At 54.9% G+C, this 17,095-nt stretch overlaps 1 protein-coding gene across 1 annotated transcript in view; it reads left to right on the top strand.

Moving 5' to 3' along the window:
- The window catches only part of OBSCN (obscurin, cytoskeletal calmodulin and titin-interacting RhoGEF), a 107,444-nt gene that overhangs the window by 71,213 nt on the left and 19,136 nt on the right, over positions 1-17,095 (top strand). The window contains exons 39-60 of the mRNA XM_078599260.1: positions 2,549-2,818; positions 3,163-3,429; positions 3,953-4,219; positions 5,117-5,383; positions 5,990-6,259; positions 6,706-6,972; positions 7,350-7,616; positions 7,902-8,168; positions 8,847-8,897; positions 9,018-9,239; positions 9,566-9,829; positions 10,494-10,760; positions 11,150-11,419; positions 11,933-12,211; positions 12,694-12,993; positions 13,141-13,349; positions 13,495-13,629; positions 14,203-14,367; positions 14,844-14,964; positions 15,169-15,450; positions 16,236-16,278; positions 16,396-16,520. Of these exons, the coding sequence (XP_078455386.1) occupies positions 2,549-2,818; positions 3,163-3,429; positions 3,953-4,219; positions 5,117-5,383; positions 5,990-6,259; positions 6,706-6,972; positions 7,350-7,616; positions 7,902-8,168; positions 8,847-8,897; positions 9,018-9,239; positions 9,566-9,829; positions 10,494-10,760; positions 11,150-11,419; positions 11,933-12,211; positions 12,694-12,993; positions 13,141-13,349; positions 13,495-13,629; positions 14,203-14,367; positions 14,844-14,964; positions 15,169-15,450; positions 16,236-16,278; positions 16,396-16,520 (4,875 nt within the window). The remainder of the gene's footprint in view (positions 1-2,548; positions 2,819-3,162; positions 3,430-3,952; positions 4,220-5,116; positions 5,384-5,989; positions 6,260-6,705; positions 6,973-7,349; positions 7,617-7,901; positions 8,169-8,846; positions 8,898-9,017; positions 9,240-9,565; positions 9,830-10,493; positions 10,761-11,149; positions 11,420-11,932; positions 12,212-12,693; positions 12,994-13,140; positions 13,350-13,494; positions 13,630-14,202; positions 14,368-14,843; positions 14,965-15,168; positions 15,451-16,235; positions 16,279-16,395; positions 16,521-17,095) is intronic.

Here is a 17,095-nt window from a genome sequence, read left to right as displayed (position 1 = left end):
ACAATTTGTGACGATCCCGAATATTCAATGGTCACAACAATACACCTCACATCCCGTATCCGTACACATCATCTCCGAGACTCGCATTGCAGCGTGCAGCTGTACCAACCGAGTGGAGAGAGCAACGCAATTTGACGGCAATTAACGGAAACGGACCCCCGATCCATGTAGAACACAAGGAGCATTCTCGCACAAAAGACATCATCTGTGCAACAACGGACAGGAACCAACCAGTGAGTTTGAAACGAATCGAACCTGTCATTTCAAAATCTCCTTCAACATTAACCATGGGACTCAGGGCATTCGAATTTTGAGAGCAAAAAAACTATACACAAACCCCAAGAATCGCCAAATTGATTAATACAGTATATGCAGTATATGAAATTCGTACAGTGAATCATTTGGCGCAATGCTCCATCCAGTCCCCACATGGCAACACACACAATCAATACTCCAGACAATCCGTACATAGTAAATAATCACAAGCAAGTACCCAACATTCCATACACTGTTAACAATTCCAAGCAAAGCTCCATACGGTCTGTACCTTGGCAACAATGACGATTAAAGTTTCTTACAGTTACACGTGGCAATCACGAGCGAAACTCCATACAGTATACACAATAACAACGGCGATTTCGCAACAAAACGATGTAACAACACGAGTCATTAACACGGCAACATACAGGATATCAACGGAGCTCGGGACACCAACACGAATTAATCATTAACTACACCCAGAAGATACCGATCTCGACGCCGTATTTAACAACAACACTTGTTACAAGCAGAAACCCGCATGGTCGCCGCGTCACTTTATCACGCACACAACCGGACGAACACGCTCCGCAAACCAGCGAGTTAAAAAAAACACACGCGATCGCAACCCGGCGCACGTAAGATGGGTGAAGATTATTATTATTTTTCTTGGGGCCGGGTGCTTGTCATGTCACGACTCGCCTGGCAAACTGTGAATAGCGGAGCGCGGCAAGGTGGAGCACTGGAACGGCCCGAAGAATCTTTCATGGTGAACACGGCCTGCTCTTGCGAACCCATCCACCTCTCGCGCTCGAGCAGAAGGCTGGAACTCCCCCTCTGCAGGCGTTGATGTCGGCGGGAGCGGCATTTCGGCAGCAGGAGCGGCGTTTTGGCGGGAACCGCGCCCCGACCAGCCCTCGAGTTGGCGGGAACCGCGCCCCGACCAGCCCTCGAGTTGGCGGGAACCGCGCCCCGACCAGCCCTCGAGTTGGCGGGAGCGGCGTTTTGGCGGGAACCGCGCCACGATCAGCCACCGAGTTGGCGGCCCCACCGCGTGGCCCGCATGCCTGGGCCTCCCCCCGCCAGCCCCCGCAGAGACGACGGTGTCCTCTCCCCGCGGCTCCATCGCTCCGTTCCCGATGGCGGCGAAGCAGCGGTGCGATGACAGTCCCGCCGCTCCGCGTGCAGCGCCATCTCTCTCCCTCTGTCACCGTGACTGCCATCCCCGGGGCTGTCCGAAGGATGGTCGTCACACCATCCCCGTCGTACGAAGGCGTCCAGATGAGTTTTGTCTTTGTTTTTCGTGTGCCCATTTTACTTCCCTAGGATAACACCTAGCAATATTTATATTTCCACAACTTCTGACGCCAAATGTAGTAGGTTCAAATTAGGTGCACACACACGCAGCTTGGAGGCAACACTATTTATTAAACGGTAAGTAATATAACACTGTACATAAGGTGGTGACCACCTTCCTCAACTCACTAACACTCTGGAACACGACACAGACTGGACCAGGCAGGCAACGGCCTGCCTGGCCCAGGACGACGACTCAGGACTTGACGACCGATGATGTCTTCACTTTGGAGTACAGTACAACAGCCGCCTCGCTCCGCGTTCACACCACGCTTATATTTGGTTTGGCGTGGCTGGCTCCGCCCCGGCGTGGCTGGCTCTCTTCAGGCCACGCCTCCCTTCCCAGGACACGCCTCACTTCCCCCACCTCTGGGAGGGTCCGGATCCCTCCACCACGCGACCCCCCAGGCACCCCCTTGGGGCCCCCAGCCTTCGTACGGGCCGACACAGTAGTGACCTTTCTCTGTCACTACACACGGATGATCCCATTTAGTCAGCTGTCCGGCTATTTTACGCAGGAGACGTGTGGTGCGTGTGCACAGCAGCAGCAGAGAATGAGTACAGGGTCTCTCTCTCTCTGCTTATATGTCTGTCTATATGTCTCCGGTTCTGTGTTTTATCTCTCTCTCAAATGTATCATTCTCTGGAAGAACGTAATCAACCAGGTAGGGTGTTGACTGTTATGTTAGCCAACTCTCTGTGTTGTATTACATTATATTTCCAAGTATACCAGGTTTGTTTTCTCTTTCATTTATACCTGATGATGATTGCTTGTGTTGCAATCGAAACGTCGTATGCTATTATTTAATTTATAATTTTATCTTATACGTGACTTTACCGAAAGAACCAAAGAGTGAGTACAGGGTCCTTAGCGAATATCGCACGACTAACAAACAAATTCATCTGGTTTCCCACCTCTGCATTATCCGCGCAGAACTGGACATCTCGATCGTGAGAGGCCTCGAGGATTGCGAGGTGCAGGAGACGCAGACGGCGACGTTCACCGTGGAGATCTCGCACCCCGACGTGCTGCGCGTCGAGTGGTGGCTCGGCGAGTCGCCTGTCCGGAACAACGAGCTCAACGAGCTGTTCGTCGATGGCAGAGAGCACACTCTCATTTTAAACAACCTCACTCTCCAGGATAGTGGCACCATCCGGTTCCAGGCTGGAAATGCCACCTCAACGGCAACGCTGACAGTGACGAGTACGGAGCACTTTCTGTCGTGCGCACAGGCGCAAAACAAACACCTCGTTTGTATTTCATGTGTGATTAAGAAAATACGAACAACATCAAACCGCTAAGAAAAATACGAGTGGGCTCGGGCAGGGCACGTCGCTAGAAGGGATGATGACGGTCATGAATAAAATCGTTCCTTGTTTCTCGAATCGGTCCGGTCCGGGTATTTCTCATGTGTGGTACGGCCACTACATCAAAGAGAGATGACGACGGCTTGGGGAGGTCTTAATCGAGCGGTGGATTGATCATGGCTGTGACGATAATGACGATGATGATGATGGCGATCATGATAATATGTTTGCGTTCTGCAGAGCTGCCGGTGCGGGTGGTGCGGCCGCTGCAGGACGTGGCGGTGGAGGAGGAGCAGGCGGTGAGCCTGGAGTGCGAGCTCTCGGAGGCGGCCGCCGACGTCGTGTGGAGGAAGGACGGCCGCGAGCTGGAGGCCGGTGGCCGCGTGGCCGCGGGGCGCGACGGGAACCTCGTGAGACTCGTCGTCCAGGCAGCCCGGCCGCAGGACAGCGGCGTGTACAGCTGTGAGGCCGGCGCGGCGAGCTCCTCCGCCACGGTGCACGTCAGAGGTGCGTGTCGTCGTTGTAAGATTCATTTTCACGTCGTAATTGTTATTTGCAGCCCTTTGTCAATCCACTGCTGTCTGGGGGCCTTCCCAGGCTGTGTGTGTCAGTCCTGGCAGTTGTTTGCCAGAACTTCTCACTCACCACTGCTGTTAACCATGGTAGACAGGGAATAAGATTGTCTGGTTCCTCATGCAGGGTAACCACCTTTGTCAAAATGAATTCCTGCAGTCACGAAAGCCTTAAGTCAATAATACATGTCTTTTATACCCATTAATAACATATTATGAACATCAAACTGGTCTCCTTTCATAAAAAAATATATAAAATATTATTACTATATCTAAATAACTTAAATAATATGAGGCTTAAGGGCCTATTATTTATTGCCTCTCTCGGCAGACCATTTTGAAAAACGAACTCCAAAATGTTTAAAATGTCTCTATACAACCAGTGAACGCTAAAGCGGAAGTCCAAGGATAAACATCTGAATGTTCACGGGGGAACTCGTGGCGACGTTTCCCTGCAGATCTGCCGGTGCAGGTGCTGGAGCCGCTGAGCGACGTGACCGCGACGGAAGGCGGCGAGGCGTCTCTCCGCTGCTCCCTGTCCAAACCGGGCACCGAGGTCGCGTGGACGAAGGACTCGCGGCCCGTGCGGCCTGGCGATAAGTACGACGTGGGCTCTGAGGGTCTCTCCGTGTGGCTCGCCGTCAGAGCGCTGCGTCTCGACGACGCGGGGTCGTACGCGTGCCACGTGGGGGACCTGCAGACCACAGCAATCCTCACCGTGCAAGGTTGGCCATCTCAGGCTCTGTGCCACCGCGGTCTCTCTCTCGCTCTTTGTTTCGCCTTCACAGGAACCATATTGGTGGCTAGGAGATGTTAACTACCGTGCCTGGTATGCAGGAGGTCGTCGGTTTGATGCCGAGCCTGACGACTGCTGTATATTTGGAGTCTGCGTCTCTCTCCCCATGGTTGTGTGGATTTTTCACCGGGTACTGCGGGTTTTCCCTCCGCTTTAGAATCAACATGCGTTTGGATTATTTGGCTGCTATACATTTCCATGTGATAAGCCACTTCGTTGAGCGATCATTGGTGGCCAGGTCGTTTCTAAAATAGAACTATATAGCTCAGTGGGCCTCATCTGGTAAAATAAAAAATAGTTTAGTTTAACTTGGTTTCAAGCTCAAAATCTATCAATTGTGCAAAGCGATGAAAAGCTCTCCGGTGCGTTTTTGGGTTGTGCCACGTGCTGTACTCAACAATACGTGCTACAACCATAAAACATGGGAGAGCTGTCCAACACAACTGCAACAATATTTGCAGAACAGTTAAAAAGTAAAAAAAAAGGTTACGAATTAAAACAATTGCTTGAAACGCGATGTGGATTACAAAATGAAACAACCTTGAAAGTTACTTTTAAGATCAGGCTCTTAAATTATTTGTGTTATATCATACTATGAATGATGACCACTATGTGCCAAACGCTTTTATTAGGTCTATCATATAAACGATTACATTTTGTTGTATTATAATGCCTTTCTTTAAAAAATAAAATGTTATAATTGTAGGAAGCCTTCAGTGTATATCTTCATTGTATTATTTTCGTTTGGTTATTTAGCACGTGTATTATTTGAGGGCACGTAAATTAAATGTCACTGACGTTGAATTCCCCTTTTGACTCTTCACAGAGAAGCCCGCGGTGTTCACCAAGGGTCTGGAGGAGGTGAGCGTGGAGGAGAGGGGCGATGCCGTGCTGCTGTGCGAGCTGTCCAAAGAGGGCGCCCCCGTCAGCTGGCTGAAGGACGGCCGGGCCCTGGGCCCCGACGGGAGGCACGAGATGAGCCAGGAGGGACGCACGGCCCGGCTCGTCCTGCACAGCCTGAGCCTGCAGGACAGCGGCCGCTACTCGTGCGCCACCGGCCACGACGTCACCGCCGCCACGCTCACCGTCACCGGTAACAAATCGACGCGTCCTCCGTTGGCGTGACAATCCGTGAGTGTGTTCGCCACTCTGAGGCGTAAAATATTCTTACTTAACTGCAGTAATTTTGTAGGAGTCTGGTTGGCATAACCTTTTTGTTCAAAAGATTATTGTCGATAATAATTGACAATCCTTCGTAAAACTAAGATTTGATGAAGGCCATTCCACACCATGTCAGTTGTGAGATTTGTTTGGGCATTCTTCGCCACAGTGGTGAGTGTGGGTTGGTGAAGGAACCAGGAGCCGTTCAGATATCACTCACCACTGATATATTATCTGTGGACGGGAATTTATGTCAGACCGCATGCACCACTGTGCCAACTACCGCATCCCAAATATTATTATTACATTTCTAAATTAGTTACATTGATACTATACTCTTTGGTTCTTTAGGTAAAGTCACGTAGGTATAAAATAAAATAGATTAAATTAAATCACGACGTTTCGATCGCAACACAAGCGACCGTCATCAGGCGGAACAGATACAGCAGGACAACTGCTGATATTTGGCCTCAGAAGACAGGAGGAGAGGTGGCGGTATTCGATCTCCTTTCGTGTCGCTTCCTCGTTGTCCACGCAGAACCGGACATCTCGATCGTGAGGGGCCTCGAGGACTGCGAGGTGCAGGAGACTGAGAGGGCGACGTTCACCGCGGAGATCTCGCACCCCGACGTGCTGCGCGTCGAGTGGTGGCTCGGCGAGTCGCCTCTCCGGAACAACGAGCTCAACGAGATCTCCGTGAGCGGGAGGGAGCACACTCTGACCCTGCGCAACGTCACGCTGCAGGACAGTGGCGCGGTCAGATTCCAGGCCGGGGCCGCCACCTCCTGTGCCACGCTCAGAGTCAACAGTAAGAGTCGTTTTCTCGAGTATGGCACGAGTTGATGACGCCGCTCACACTTACTCTTCGTGTAATTGTGTGCACACAATTTTTGTATATTTAATATTTTCTTATACAGGGTGTTTAAAAAAGATGGACCCAATTTCAAAGAACTACTGCTTTGAAATTAGGTCTTTTTTTAAACACCCTATATTTCTTATATGGACCATTATTAATACTGTGTGACACATGCCAATGTGTGGTATGACAGGTATTAATAAGTTAAAGGTAGTTATTTATCTAGGAAGTAATCGCGAAGAGTCTTCATTGCTTCATTGCCTCCTGTAGGCACCTCGCTTCTCAGTGAGTGTCACCCCAACTCCAAGTTGCTTCGTTAAATTCGATCATCGCCACTCCTGCCGGAAACGAGCTAATCTCCATGGCAACGTTGCGTGTTTGCGGTGGCCCCCTCGCAGAGCTGCCGGTGCGGGTGGTGCGGCCGCTGCAGGACGTGGCGGTGGAGGAGGAGCAGGCGGTGAGCCTGGAGTGCGAGCTCTCGGAGGCGGCCGCCGACGTCGTGTGGAGGAAGGACGGCCGCGAGCTGGAGGCCGGGGGCCGCGTGGCCGCGGGGCGCGACGGGAACCTCGTGAGACTCGTCGTCCAGGCAGCCCGGCCGCAGGACAGCGGCGTGTACAGCTGTGAGGCCGGCGCGGCGAGCTCCTCCGCCACGGTGCACGTCAGAGGTGCGTGTCGTCGTTGTAAGAATCAACTGTATTAAGTAATTATAACAATCATTTCATGAAGCAACAATAATTTGCATCCGAGTGCCTCCCCACGCTGCACCAGCTCTGGCGGGTGTTTGACCACACTTCACACTGGGCAGCAGAAAGGATGTCGATGATTGGCATTTCACAATTGGTAGCTCTAAGGTAGAGAGACGGAACTGTAACTCGTGATAGATATACAATCATAAACATAGTGGAGGTATCCCCTGCAGATCTCTACAAACCGAAACAATATACACGAGCAAATACATCGATTCAGTTTTCCGATGCAATGTCCTATTCAACTCCAACTCGGTGTAGCGAGCAAAGTCCAACGCGGCCATTGTGTCTTCCAGAGCTGCCGCTGCAAATTCTGGAGCCGTTGATAGACCAGGAGGCCACGGAGGGTGAGTCGGCTCGGCTCAGCTGCCGGCTGTCCAAGCCGCACGCGAGCGTCGCCTGGAGCAGGGGCTCCCAGCCCCTCCACGACGGCGACAAGTTCGAGCCCCGCGTGGACGGCCGCACGGCCGTCCTCGTCATCAGAGACGTGGGGCCCGACGACGCGGGGACGTACACGTGCCGGGCCGGGGAGCAGGAGAGCGCCGCGCGGCTCTCCGTCCTGGGTGCGTCACGCCCCCCCCCCGCACTCACGGGGACGTGGACCTGAAACCACGAGGACCCGAGTTGGAGTCCTCGGACCGTACAAGCTGTACCATAAAGCAGCTGCACATTGGCAATGCTTGATAATGACAAAGATCGTAAACGTTAAAATAAATATACGTCCATCTTTAAAGTTTTTAAAAGTTCCACAACATAGCTTGTAGAACATCTGGAGGAATTGAAAATCATCATCTTGCCTCAACCAAGTGCCCATATGTAAATGCCAGTGTTTTTTTCTTCCGCCACAGAGAAGCCCGCCGTGTTCACCAAGGGTCTGGAGGAGGTGAGCGTGGAGGAGAGGGGCGATGCCGTGCTGCTGTGCGAGCTGTCCAAAGAGGGCGCCCCCGTCAGCTGGCTGAAGGACGGCCGGGCCCTGGGCCCCGACGGGAGGCACGAGATGAGCCAGGAGGGACGCACGGCCCGGCTCGTCCTGCACAGCCTGAGCCTGCAGGACAGCGGCCGCTACTCGTGCGCCACCGGCCACGACGTCACCGCCGCCACGCTCACCGTCACCGGTGATTGTCCGTGTGTTTGTGTACAGCTCATTGAGGGGGCTATTTGACCATACTTCATCTTGCTGGCCAGTGAGGTTGGCGACGGCTGGGAATATAGGATCTAGATTGAAAACGATTAATTCTCGATTGAAAATTCATGTCTTTAGAAAGCTTTTTGTGTTTAGTGTGTTGTCCTTCCCCCGCACCTCCAATTAGGACAGTTGGCTACATCCAGCGCTAAGTAAGTTCAACAAAATAGAATATTTGAGCATAATAGTACAACACAAGAATAAGGTAATTTAATTTAGTTTACTCAGATTTGTTACACGGACAGCTGCCGCTACTCGTGCGGCACCGGCCACGATCACCGTCACCGGTAACAAATCGACGGTTGCAGCTGTCACTCGTTTAAAGAAGAAGTACTGAACGATTGTTTAACGGACACAAACAATGTTTTGGTTATCTGAACAAATTGGTGGAAAGCTGCAGAAGAGAGGATTGGGAATAGGGTACAAGAGTGAGTACGAGCGGTGTGTGGGATGAGTGTAGACAGCTTCACAGACTTATCTAACGTATTTGAGACTAATAATAACTAGAGGGGCGTGGTGTGGTTGATCTGAGGGTTACCCTACCACATTGCCACGAAGGTGGCATACACATGCAGCGTGAAGACTCAACGTGCGCTCTTGTCCCTTACAGAGCTGCCACTGAGGGTCGTGACTCCACTCGTGGATGTGGAGGTGATGTCAGGTACGGCGCACGATGCGATCGACGTACATCCCGCACGCGACAAAGGCCACATCAGTCGGATGCGCGAACCGCTCCCGTCACGTGACCCCGCGCCGTGTTCGCTCCGGAATGCTGTCGCAGGGGAGGCGGCGACGTTCTCCTGCGAGCTGTCGCGCGGCGCCGCGACGGACGCTCGTTGGTGGCTCGGGGACACGAGGCTGCTGGACAACGAGCTGAACGCGCTGGGCGTGCGGGACGAGCGCACGCACACGCTCACGCTGCGCCGGCTCGCACCGGACGACAGCGGCCGCGTCGCCTTCTGTGCCGGCGACGTCTCGTCCAGAGCGACGCTCACCGTGACGCGTAAGCGAGCCGCGGGCGTTCGCCGTCGCGGGCGATCGCGTTCGTGAATGGCATGGTCCCTGCAACGGTTGTAAATACTGATGTTTAGAAAAGTTACATTTTTGTCAAATATCTTTATTTATCCAGACAAGCCAATTAATGAATGCTTATACAAGTGGGAGGAAATTGGAGCTCCCAGAGAAAGCCCATGTGCGTTATGGTAGTTCGCAAAAATGTTTTGATCGTTTTCAGTGGTTTTTATCGGCTGTACCATTGCTGCTTTTAGTTCCGTTATGGTGGTGACCGCCCCCCCCCCCCCCCCTGATCCCGGCGCGACCTTCCCGCAGGGCGCCCCGTGGTGGTGACCTCGCCCCTGGCGGACACGGCCGTGGAGGAGGGCGAGCCGCTGCGTCTGTCGTGCGCGCTGTCGGAGCCGGCTCCCGTTACGTGGAGCAAGGACAGCGGAGAGCTCGGGGTGAGCGATCGGATCCGCCTGGCTCTCGAGGGCAGCTCGGCCGTCCTGGAGATCGAGCGGGCAGCGCTGGGAGACTCGGGCGTGTACACCTGCGCCACGCTCGACAACAGCTCGTCCGCACGGCTGACCATCTCAGGTACCGCGGGTGGAAGGGCAGGCAGGCATTGAATCTTTCTCTCTCTCTCTGTGTGCGAAGATTTGCTATCTTATCCTGCGTGTGGGTTTCCTTTGGGTCATCATTCATTGGATTGGCAAAATCAGTTTAAATGTGATGACACGGAGGCACAGACCTTCAAAGTGACTTTGTAGGGATAGTGCAATTGACCGTGATCAGGAAAGCCGCGAGTGCAGAAAAATCCTCATAAAAAAATAACTCATCAAACATCCCAATCCAGGGCCTTCTTGAAAGAGAGCCTTGAGACTCAATGAAGCTTTCTTGGGTATACAAAAGGGCATTATGAAAATTGTCAATTTAATCATTTTTTCTGTTAAACCCAGTCTCATGGGTGCCAGTGTGGCGAGATGTTAACTACCTCGCCTGGTATGCAGGAATTCGTGGGTTCGATACCGAACCTGACGGCTGTATATTTGAAGTTTGCATGTTCTCTCTCCACGTGGGCACATGGATTTTTCTCTATAAAGGCTCTACATTTCCACACGATGAGCCACTTCTTTGAGCTGTCATTTGTGACCAGGTCGCTTCTGAAAAAGAGCTACACAGCTCAGCGGGGCCTGACCTGGTAAAATAAAAACACGGTTTAGTTTTTTATTTTTGGTCCCCTCGTTCCACCGCACCACAGAGAAGGTGGCGGTGTTCATTGTGCCGCTGGAAGACGTGCGGGCGGAGGAGCGCTCGCGCGCCGTGCTGTCCTGCGAGCTGTCGCGTCCCGACGTCGACGTCGTCTGGCTCAGGGACGACGTGGAGCTGGAGGCGTCGCCGCGGGCCTCGGCGAGCCGCGACGGCGCCCGCGCCGCCCTCGCAATCGCCGCCGTGCGGACGGACGACGCCGGGGAGTACTCGTGCCGCACGCGCCACGACCGCACGGCCGCCGTGCTCGTCGTCACGGGTACGCCCGCTGACTGGGGGGCCGCGTGGCGACCTCCCTCACGGCGTTCGTCGCCGCGGACCGACTCATTGATTCGTCAATGAGTCGGTCCGTCGATATTTACATTCACGATACACCCGTCGAAAAATACGTGGGCACATAGATTTTTTTGCATGTGCAATTAATAATTTTCCAATGTTACATTTAGGCTCACGAAGAGAACATAACTGTACGATTTGAATCGCGACCCCCTAATCATGACAATGCGTTGAATCTCGAGGGGGATGATTTGTTACAACGCAAGTAGGAGTTCATTGCAATCGTCGAATCGACGCACCGTTACGCCCCTAACTAGCTGCCCGACACACCGTGACACGCGTCGCCTGTCCTCTACCTCCTCCCGCGCGCAGAGTTCGCCGTCGAGATCACGCGCCCCCCCGCGGACGTGGAGGCGTGGGAGGGCGAAGTGGCGCGCTTCTCGTGCGAGCTGTCGCGCGCCGACGTGGAGGACGCCGGCTGGTGGCTCGGGGAGCAGCCGCTCGGCAGCAACGAGATCAACGAGGTGGCGGCGAGCGGCGCGACGCACGCCCTGCTGCTGCGCAACCTCGCGCCCCACGACAGCGGCCTCGTCACCTTCCGCGCCGCGCGGGCCCAAGCAGCGGCCCGCCTCGTTGTGAAGAGTGAGCACTGGTTGCATAAATTTCGTCGCGTGAAATCTGAAGGTGGTGTAGATTAGATCCGGGTTCGCAAGTCAACTAAAGAACTTTTTATTTTTTTGCAATAAGTCATGTGAACCCATTACATATAACGTATACAAATGAAAAGCACAGATTTCTAGACAATTTGACACATGTGCTGTGAGCTTAACCATCGATATTAACTCCATGCCTGGTGAGATCTCGAATGAAATCCATGCACCTTCCCCGGGCAACTGGTCTTGCCACAGCTCACCACCGATGCGTTACTGTTTACCCTTTGCGCGAGAGCTGCTTCTTGGGGCACGCACAAGAAATTGTTTTACGTGCATTAATGTATGTTGAACTTCTTTCGCACAGTACGTTGCCAACCGTGCCAATCGGAAGCACGTCCTAAGGGACCGCATCGGCGGCGCTTTATTTATTTATTTCAAGTGCCGACCAAAATCACCTGAGCACCACGAGCTCCGCCGAATAACCGCCGTTTGCCGCCCCCAGGACTGCCGCTGCGCGTGGCCACGCCGCTGTCCGCGGTGGTGGCGGAGGAGCGCTCGACGGCCAGCCTGGTGTGCGAGCTGTCGCGGCCCGCCGAGCCGGCCGACCGCCTCGCGTGGACCAAGGACGGCGTGGCGCTGGAGGCCGGCGGGCGGATCGCCGTGGAGCAGGACGGGGCCCGCGTCCGCCTCACGGTGCGCGACGTCACGCTGGACGACGGCGGCGTCTACGCGTGCCACGCCGGCGTGGACGCCGTCACGTCCACTGTCCTCGGGGTGACGGGTACGTGAGGGACGACGCGTTGCGGGGCGGGGAATCCACGGCCTGCGGAACAGAGGTGGCCCTCAGCTTCATCTCATTTGGCCCGTGGCCACATAAGGCTCACCGCTTCGAAACGGGCCGCAAACGATAATTACCCCTCACTGCAGCATCTTGACCGCACTAATCGGGTACTGGAGGGCACTGTTTTTCGACCTGACAGCATCACCGTGTTTCTAACATTGGCGCCGCTCTGTCACTTCGGTCCCTGCAAGTGTCCCCTTGTGCCCAGTCGAGCATAACCTGATACTTCACAAGCTACAACGCCCTGACATGAGTTCCAGGAGAGTTACATTCTCATGACACACAACGTCATGAGCAAACCAAACTGCATCATCGTTGTGGAGAAATAATTTGACGAACAATAAACCTACCAAACTTCTCGCGGGCATCTCCAATAAGCACGCATTGCCACGATGGTCTCGTCGCCCCCCTTGGTCGTGCAGCCTGGCACACGGAGATGGTGCGGCCGCTCGCGGACCAGGCGGTGGCGCGGGGCGGTGAGGCGCGCTTCACCGTCGAGCTGAGCCAGGCGGTGCCGCCCTCGGACGTCCACTGGTACCTGAACGGCGAGGAGATCGCCACCGCCGTGGCGGGAGGAGCGGGCGAGGGCACGGCCGAGTGGGAGACGGAGCAGGAAGGCGCCACCTGCTCGCTCGTCCTGAGCCGCGCCCACCGGCGGCACGGCGGAGACGTGGAGTGTGTCGTCCGCGACGTCGCCTGCGCCGCTCGGCTCGCCGTGCACGGTACGGACCGCCGACGCGCGGCCGAGATCCCACGCTCGAGATATCCCGCTGCCTCCGGTAACCGATTCGCGCCGCGTCCGATTCTCCTCCTGCCGGTGCTGACGGGGGATCCCCCCTCCCCCCCCGTGCCTCCGTGCGTGCGATCAGAGGAAGAGGGGCGCGGCGACCACGGGCGGCCCGGGGGGCCCCCGGAGTCGGACGGTGAAGCCCGGCCGCGGCAGCCGTGGGATGCGGCGAGCCGGAGGCGGCGCATGAGCTGCGAGCCCACGCTCGGCTCCATCCACGAGGAGGCCGAGGAGGCCGAGGGCGCCGAGGTGGAGGTGGCCACACTGGACCGAGCGGCCACCAAGATCCAGGTCTTCCCTCACGCTGGCGCGAGATTCTGGCTGCACGTTTCATGCTGTCCGGGTGGACGCCATTTTTGTACCTCTGCGTAGTCACCCCGCCCCTCCTCCTCCTCGTGTCTTTCCCTCACTCGTGGTTCCGTTCGGCCTCCTCCAGGCTGCCTTTCGCGGATTCAAGACGCGCAAGGAGCTGGAGCGGGAAGCAAACCCTCCGCTGCAGCCCACTCAGAGCAGCCTACGCAGCTTCCTCATCCGGCAGTCGGCGGAGGAGGAATCGTTTGACGGAGATGAGGTGCAGGGTGCAGGCTTTGACGATGTAGATCGTGGTTACAACACGTGGGGAACGCGACCTTCTGGTCATGATGCCTGGGTTTCATTGTCGTCATCATGATACGTATCCCTCGGTAAGGTTTCTGTAAATTAGAGGCATCCAGATATCAAACACATTAATTTCCGTTATGCGATTGGAGATGCATTCCTATGGAAAAAATATATAATTCGGCTCCAAGACATAATCATTAAATCAGACTTAAGAATGCACATGTAATGGTAAATCGTAATTTTATGATGAAACATGAAGTCAGTCACAAAAAAATATATACTGTACATTACTTAACGAGAAACTGTGGTCAAATGCGCACGAGGACACGTCCCTGTGTCCTCCATTAGAGGTGGGTCTCAGGCTTCACTTCTGCTCTGTGCCACGGTGATCAGGAAAGGCCCAGCATGACTTTTCAAGAACAACAAACACCGCAACCCATGAACACAAATCGTGTCTTGCGTGAGGCAAGGCCCTCGAGCTCTGGCGTCATCGCCGACCTCGTCACCTCATGGCGGCTTCTCTTGACCCCCCGTTCCTCGTCAGGCGACCGCCGCAGCCCCCGAGCCTCAGCGAGGAGGTCCGGCGCAGCGGCCGGCGCCGGCGGAGCAGACGTTCCGGGAGGACGGCGACCACATCTACATCTCGTTCTGCGACGCGGCCGAAGCGCAGTCGGCGGCCGACAGCTTCCGCCGGCTCTTCGCGCTGCAGGTGCGAGGGTCGCGAAGGTCGTGAGGATCACGGGGGTCACGAGGGTCGTGAGGGTCATGGGGGTCACAGGTGTCGCGAGGGTCACGAAGGTTGCGGGGATTGCAAGGGTCGCGGGGACCGCAGGGGCGATTATATTGTTTTCAATTATCGATAATCGATTTTCAGTAATTATAATCGCCGAAACAGAACCGCTGCAGATGCGCTTCTGCGGCGATTTGGAACGCTCTTCCTTCCGATATTAGGAAGCCACTGGAAGCTATGCACTTTTAAATTATCGAGATTGACAACTAATTTTTTTAGCTTTTGCGCGTAGTTTGTTGTCCTTCTCCCCGCACCTCCGATCAGCACGGTTGGCTGCGTACGGCACAAAAGAAATTCAGCGTACGTACGTTCCGGCTGTATCCACCGCCGCCCTGCGCCGTGAGTGCCCAGAGAGGGAAGTGCGACGACCCCGGCTCGGGTTTGCGTCTCCGCAGGGGCAGCCGGTGGAGGTTCTGCTGCTGGAGGACGCCGCGGAGAGCGGACGAGCGGCCGTCGTGCGCGTCAAGAAGCTCCACGCGGCGGCGCCGCTTGCGGAGGAGGAGTCGGGCCGGAGCGGTGAGGCCACTTCCCCTCCCGCCACGCGGTTTCCTCGCAACGCCGCGACGCTCGCGCTCTCCGTGCCTTCGCGCCGGTTTGGTTGTCTCTGGCTCTGCTGACGTACGCGGGCGCCGTGTAGTACCAATTATAACATTCAGGATTTTTCTCCCAGACTTTTACTCGTATGTGTAATCCGCTCCCCGTCCCGTGCCCTTGCCGCAGTGCCGCGGTTCGTGCAGCACCTGCTGGGGCTCACGGTGGAGGAGGGGTACCCGGCGTCCTTCGACTGCGTGGTGACGGGCTCGCCCGCGCCCTCCGTCGCCTGGTACAAGGGAGATCTGCAACTTCGAGAGGACGACCGCCACATGATCAACGACGGCGACGATGGCAGCCAGCAGCTAGTGCTCACCACGACCGGCGCCGGGGACGCCGGCGTTTACCGCTGCGTGGCGGAGAATGAGGCCGGCGTGGCGTCGAGCCGCGCCGAGCTCCTCGTCGTTGACGGTGAGACGGCACGGGCCGAGGAGAGCAGGGGGCGGCCACTGCTTCCGTCACGCGACGGCGCCCGTTTCAATGTCGGGACGGGTCGTGCGATTTGTGCATTCCAAGTATGTTTATTTTTTGATGTATAAATGATGTGTTCCCGTTGGCGGTCAATGTTAGATGCGAGAACGTGACTGTTATTTTTAGGACCGAGGTAAGTTTCGTGAGTTATTTAACTCATTCAAGAATTATGGGGTGGATGTTAATCCCGAGCCAGAGTTTACAGGAAGTTCACCGTCTTGCTGCCAAAACAGAATCTAACTTCAGAGGGGACTTGTCTTCCTCATCCCGGAGGTGAACCCCCGAATGGGATGCGAGTCCTTTTCACGTGCATGAAATTACAGCCGCACCGAGCTCCGTGTACGCCTCGATCTGCTAACGATCTTTCACTCGCCATATATTGTTTACAACCCGTGCTCTACACTATTGAGAAAGGATAACGCACTGAGAGTAACTTTCGCGGTGCCCGTGGCACGGTGGACTTGACGTCAACCGTCCGTGCGCTTGCTGCGTTTGTGCACGAAACTAAAATAACAGAGTTAAATTTGTCATCTATGTGACTCGTGAGGATAGGATGTCAGCCTGCACCCGTGGGGCTCCACACGCACCACGTCCAGAGCTCATTCCGCGAACCCGTAGCTCACGAGCGATGCTGCCCTGCGCCTGCGTGTGCACGTTTGTGTTGGTCTGCATCGCGTCTCGCTTTACGGTATTTATATTAATAATCCTTGCTTTTATCGTCACAGTGTTGAGCCCCGACTGCGACACGCGGAAAGCAGCTGTTCCCAGGTGAGAGCCACACCCCGCACATAGACGCCGCATTCATCCGCGCACGGCTGGGATCACCGAAGCGAGCGCGCGGTGCCACGCCTCTGATGTCCACGCACGCGGCGCTCGTGAACTCAGGGCCCAGGCTGAGGATGCGGTGGAGACGCCGGTCCCGGAGGAGCCCCCCGAGTTCACGCACGAGCTGCACGACCTCCAAGTGGCGGCCGGGGCAGAGAGCACGCTGCTGTCCGTTGGGGTCAAAGGTGACTCCGCACGATCTACAAGGCGATACGATGCAATTCGACTTCGTAAAGAGGCTGTATGTGATCGCAAGTCTCTGTGCAAGGAGGGAGACAAGTGCATTGTGAGACCGTGGGAAAGCAGAGAGATTTATTTTTAGCGCGAAGGGGAGGAGGGAGAGGAGGGATCCAGGGAAGAGGACTTGTGAACTGAATTCGTAAAAAAAAGAAACATTCAGTGATAGCCGGAGGGTCTTATGTCTGGACTCAAACAAATGGATGGACTTTTTTTATCAGACAATTTATTACTAAATATTACCTTTTATGTAATTCCGTCTGACAGTTGCCGGCCATTAAATGAATTTATATTTCTATCCAAAGTGCATTTTATTGTATTCCTTTGCTGTGAAACTCAGGATGCGTGTGCCAGTGGAGGAAGTGTTTGTGATGAGAGCGCTTTCGCCTACAATACAAAGGCCTGAATGCAGCACGCCGATGGGAGATGAACCGGTCAAACGTCGCAATGAAGCACCCTCCTTGAAAAGGAAGCTTAGTGAGACATCTTAGAAGAGTCACTCAAAAGTATGCCTCGTATTTTA

This window comes from Lampetra planeri, chromosome 1 (assembly GCF_965212315.1).
Source record: "Lampetra planeri chromosome 1, kcLamPlan1.2.h2, whole genome shotgun sequence".
NCBI lineage: Eukaryota > Metazoa > Chordata > Hyperoartia > Petromyzontiformes > Petromyzontidae > Lampetra > Lampetra planeri.
The sequence above is the reverse complement of the archived record's forward strand: the minus strand, read 5'-3'. Positions and strand labels throughout refer to the sequence as shown.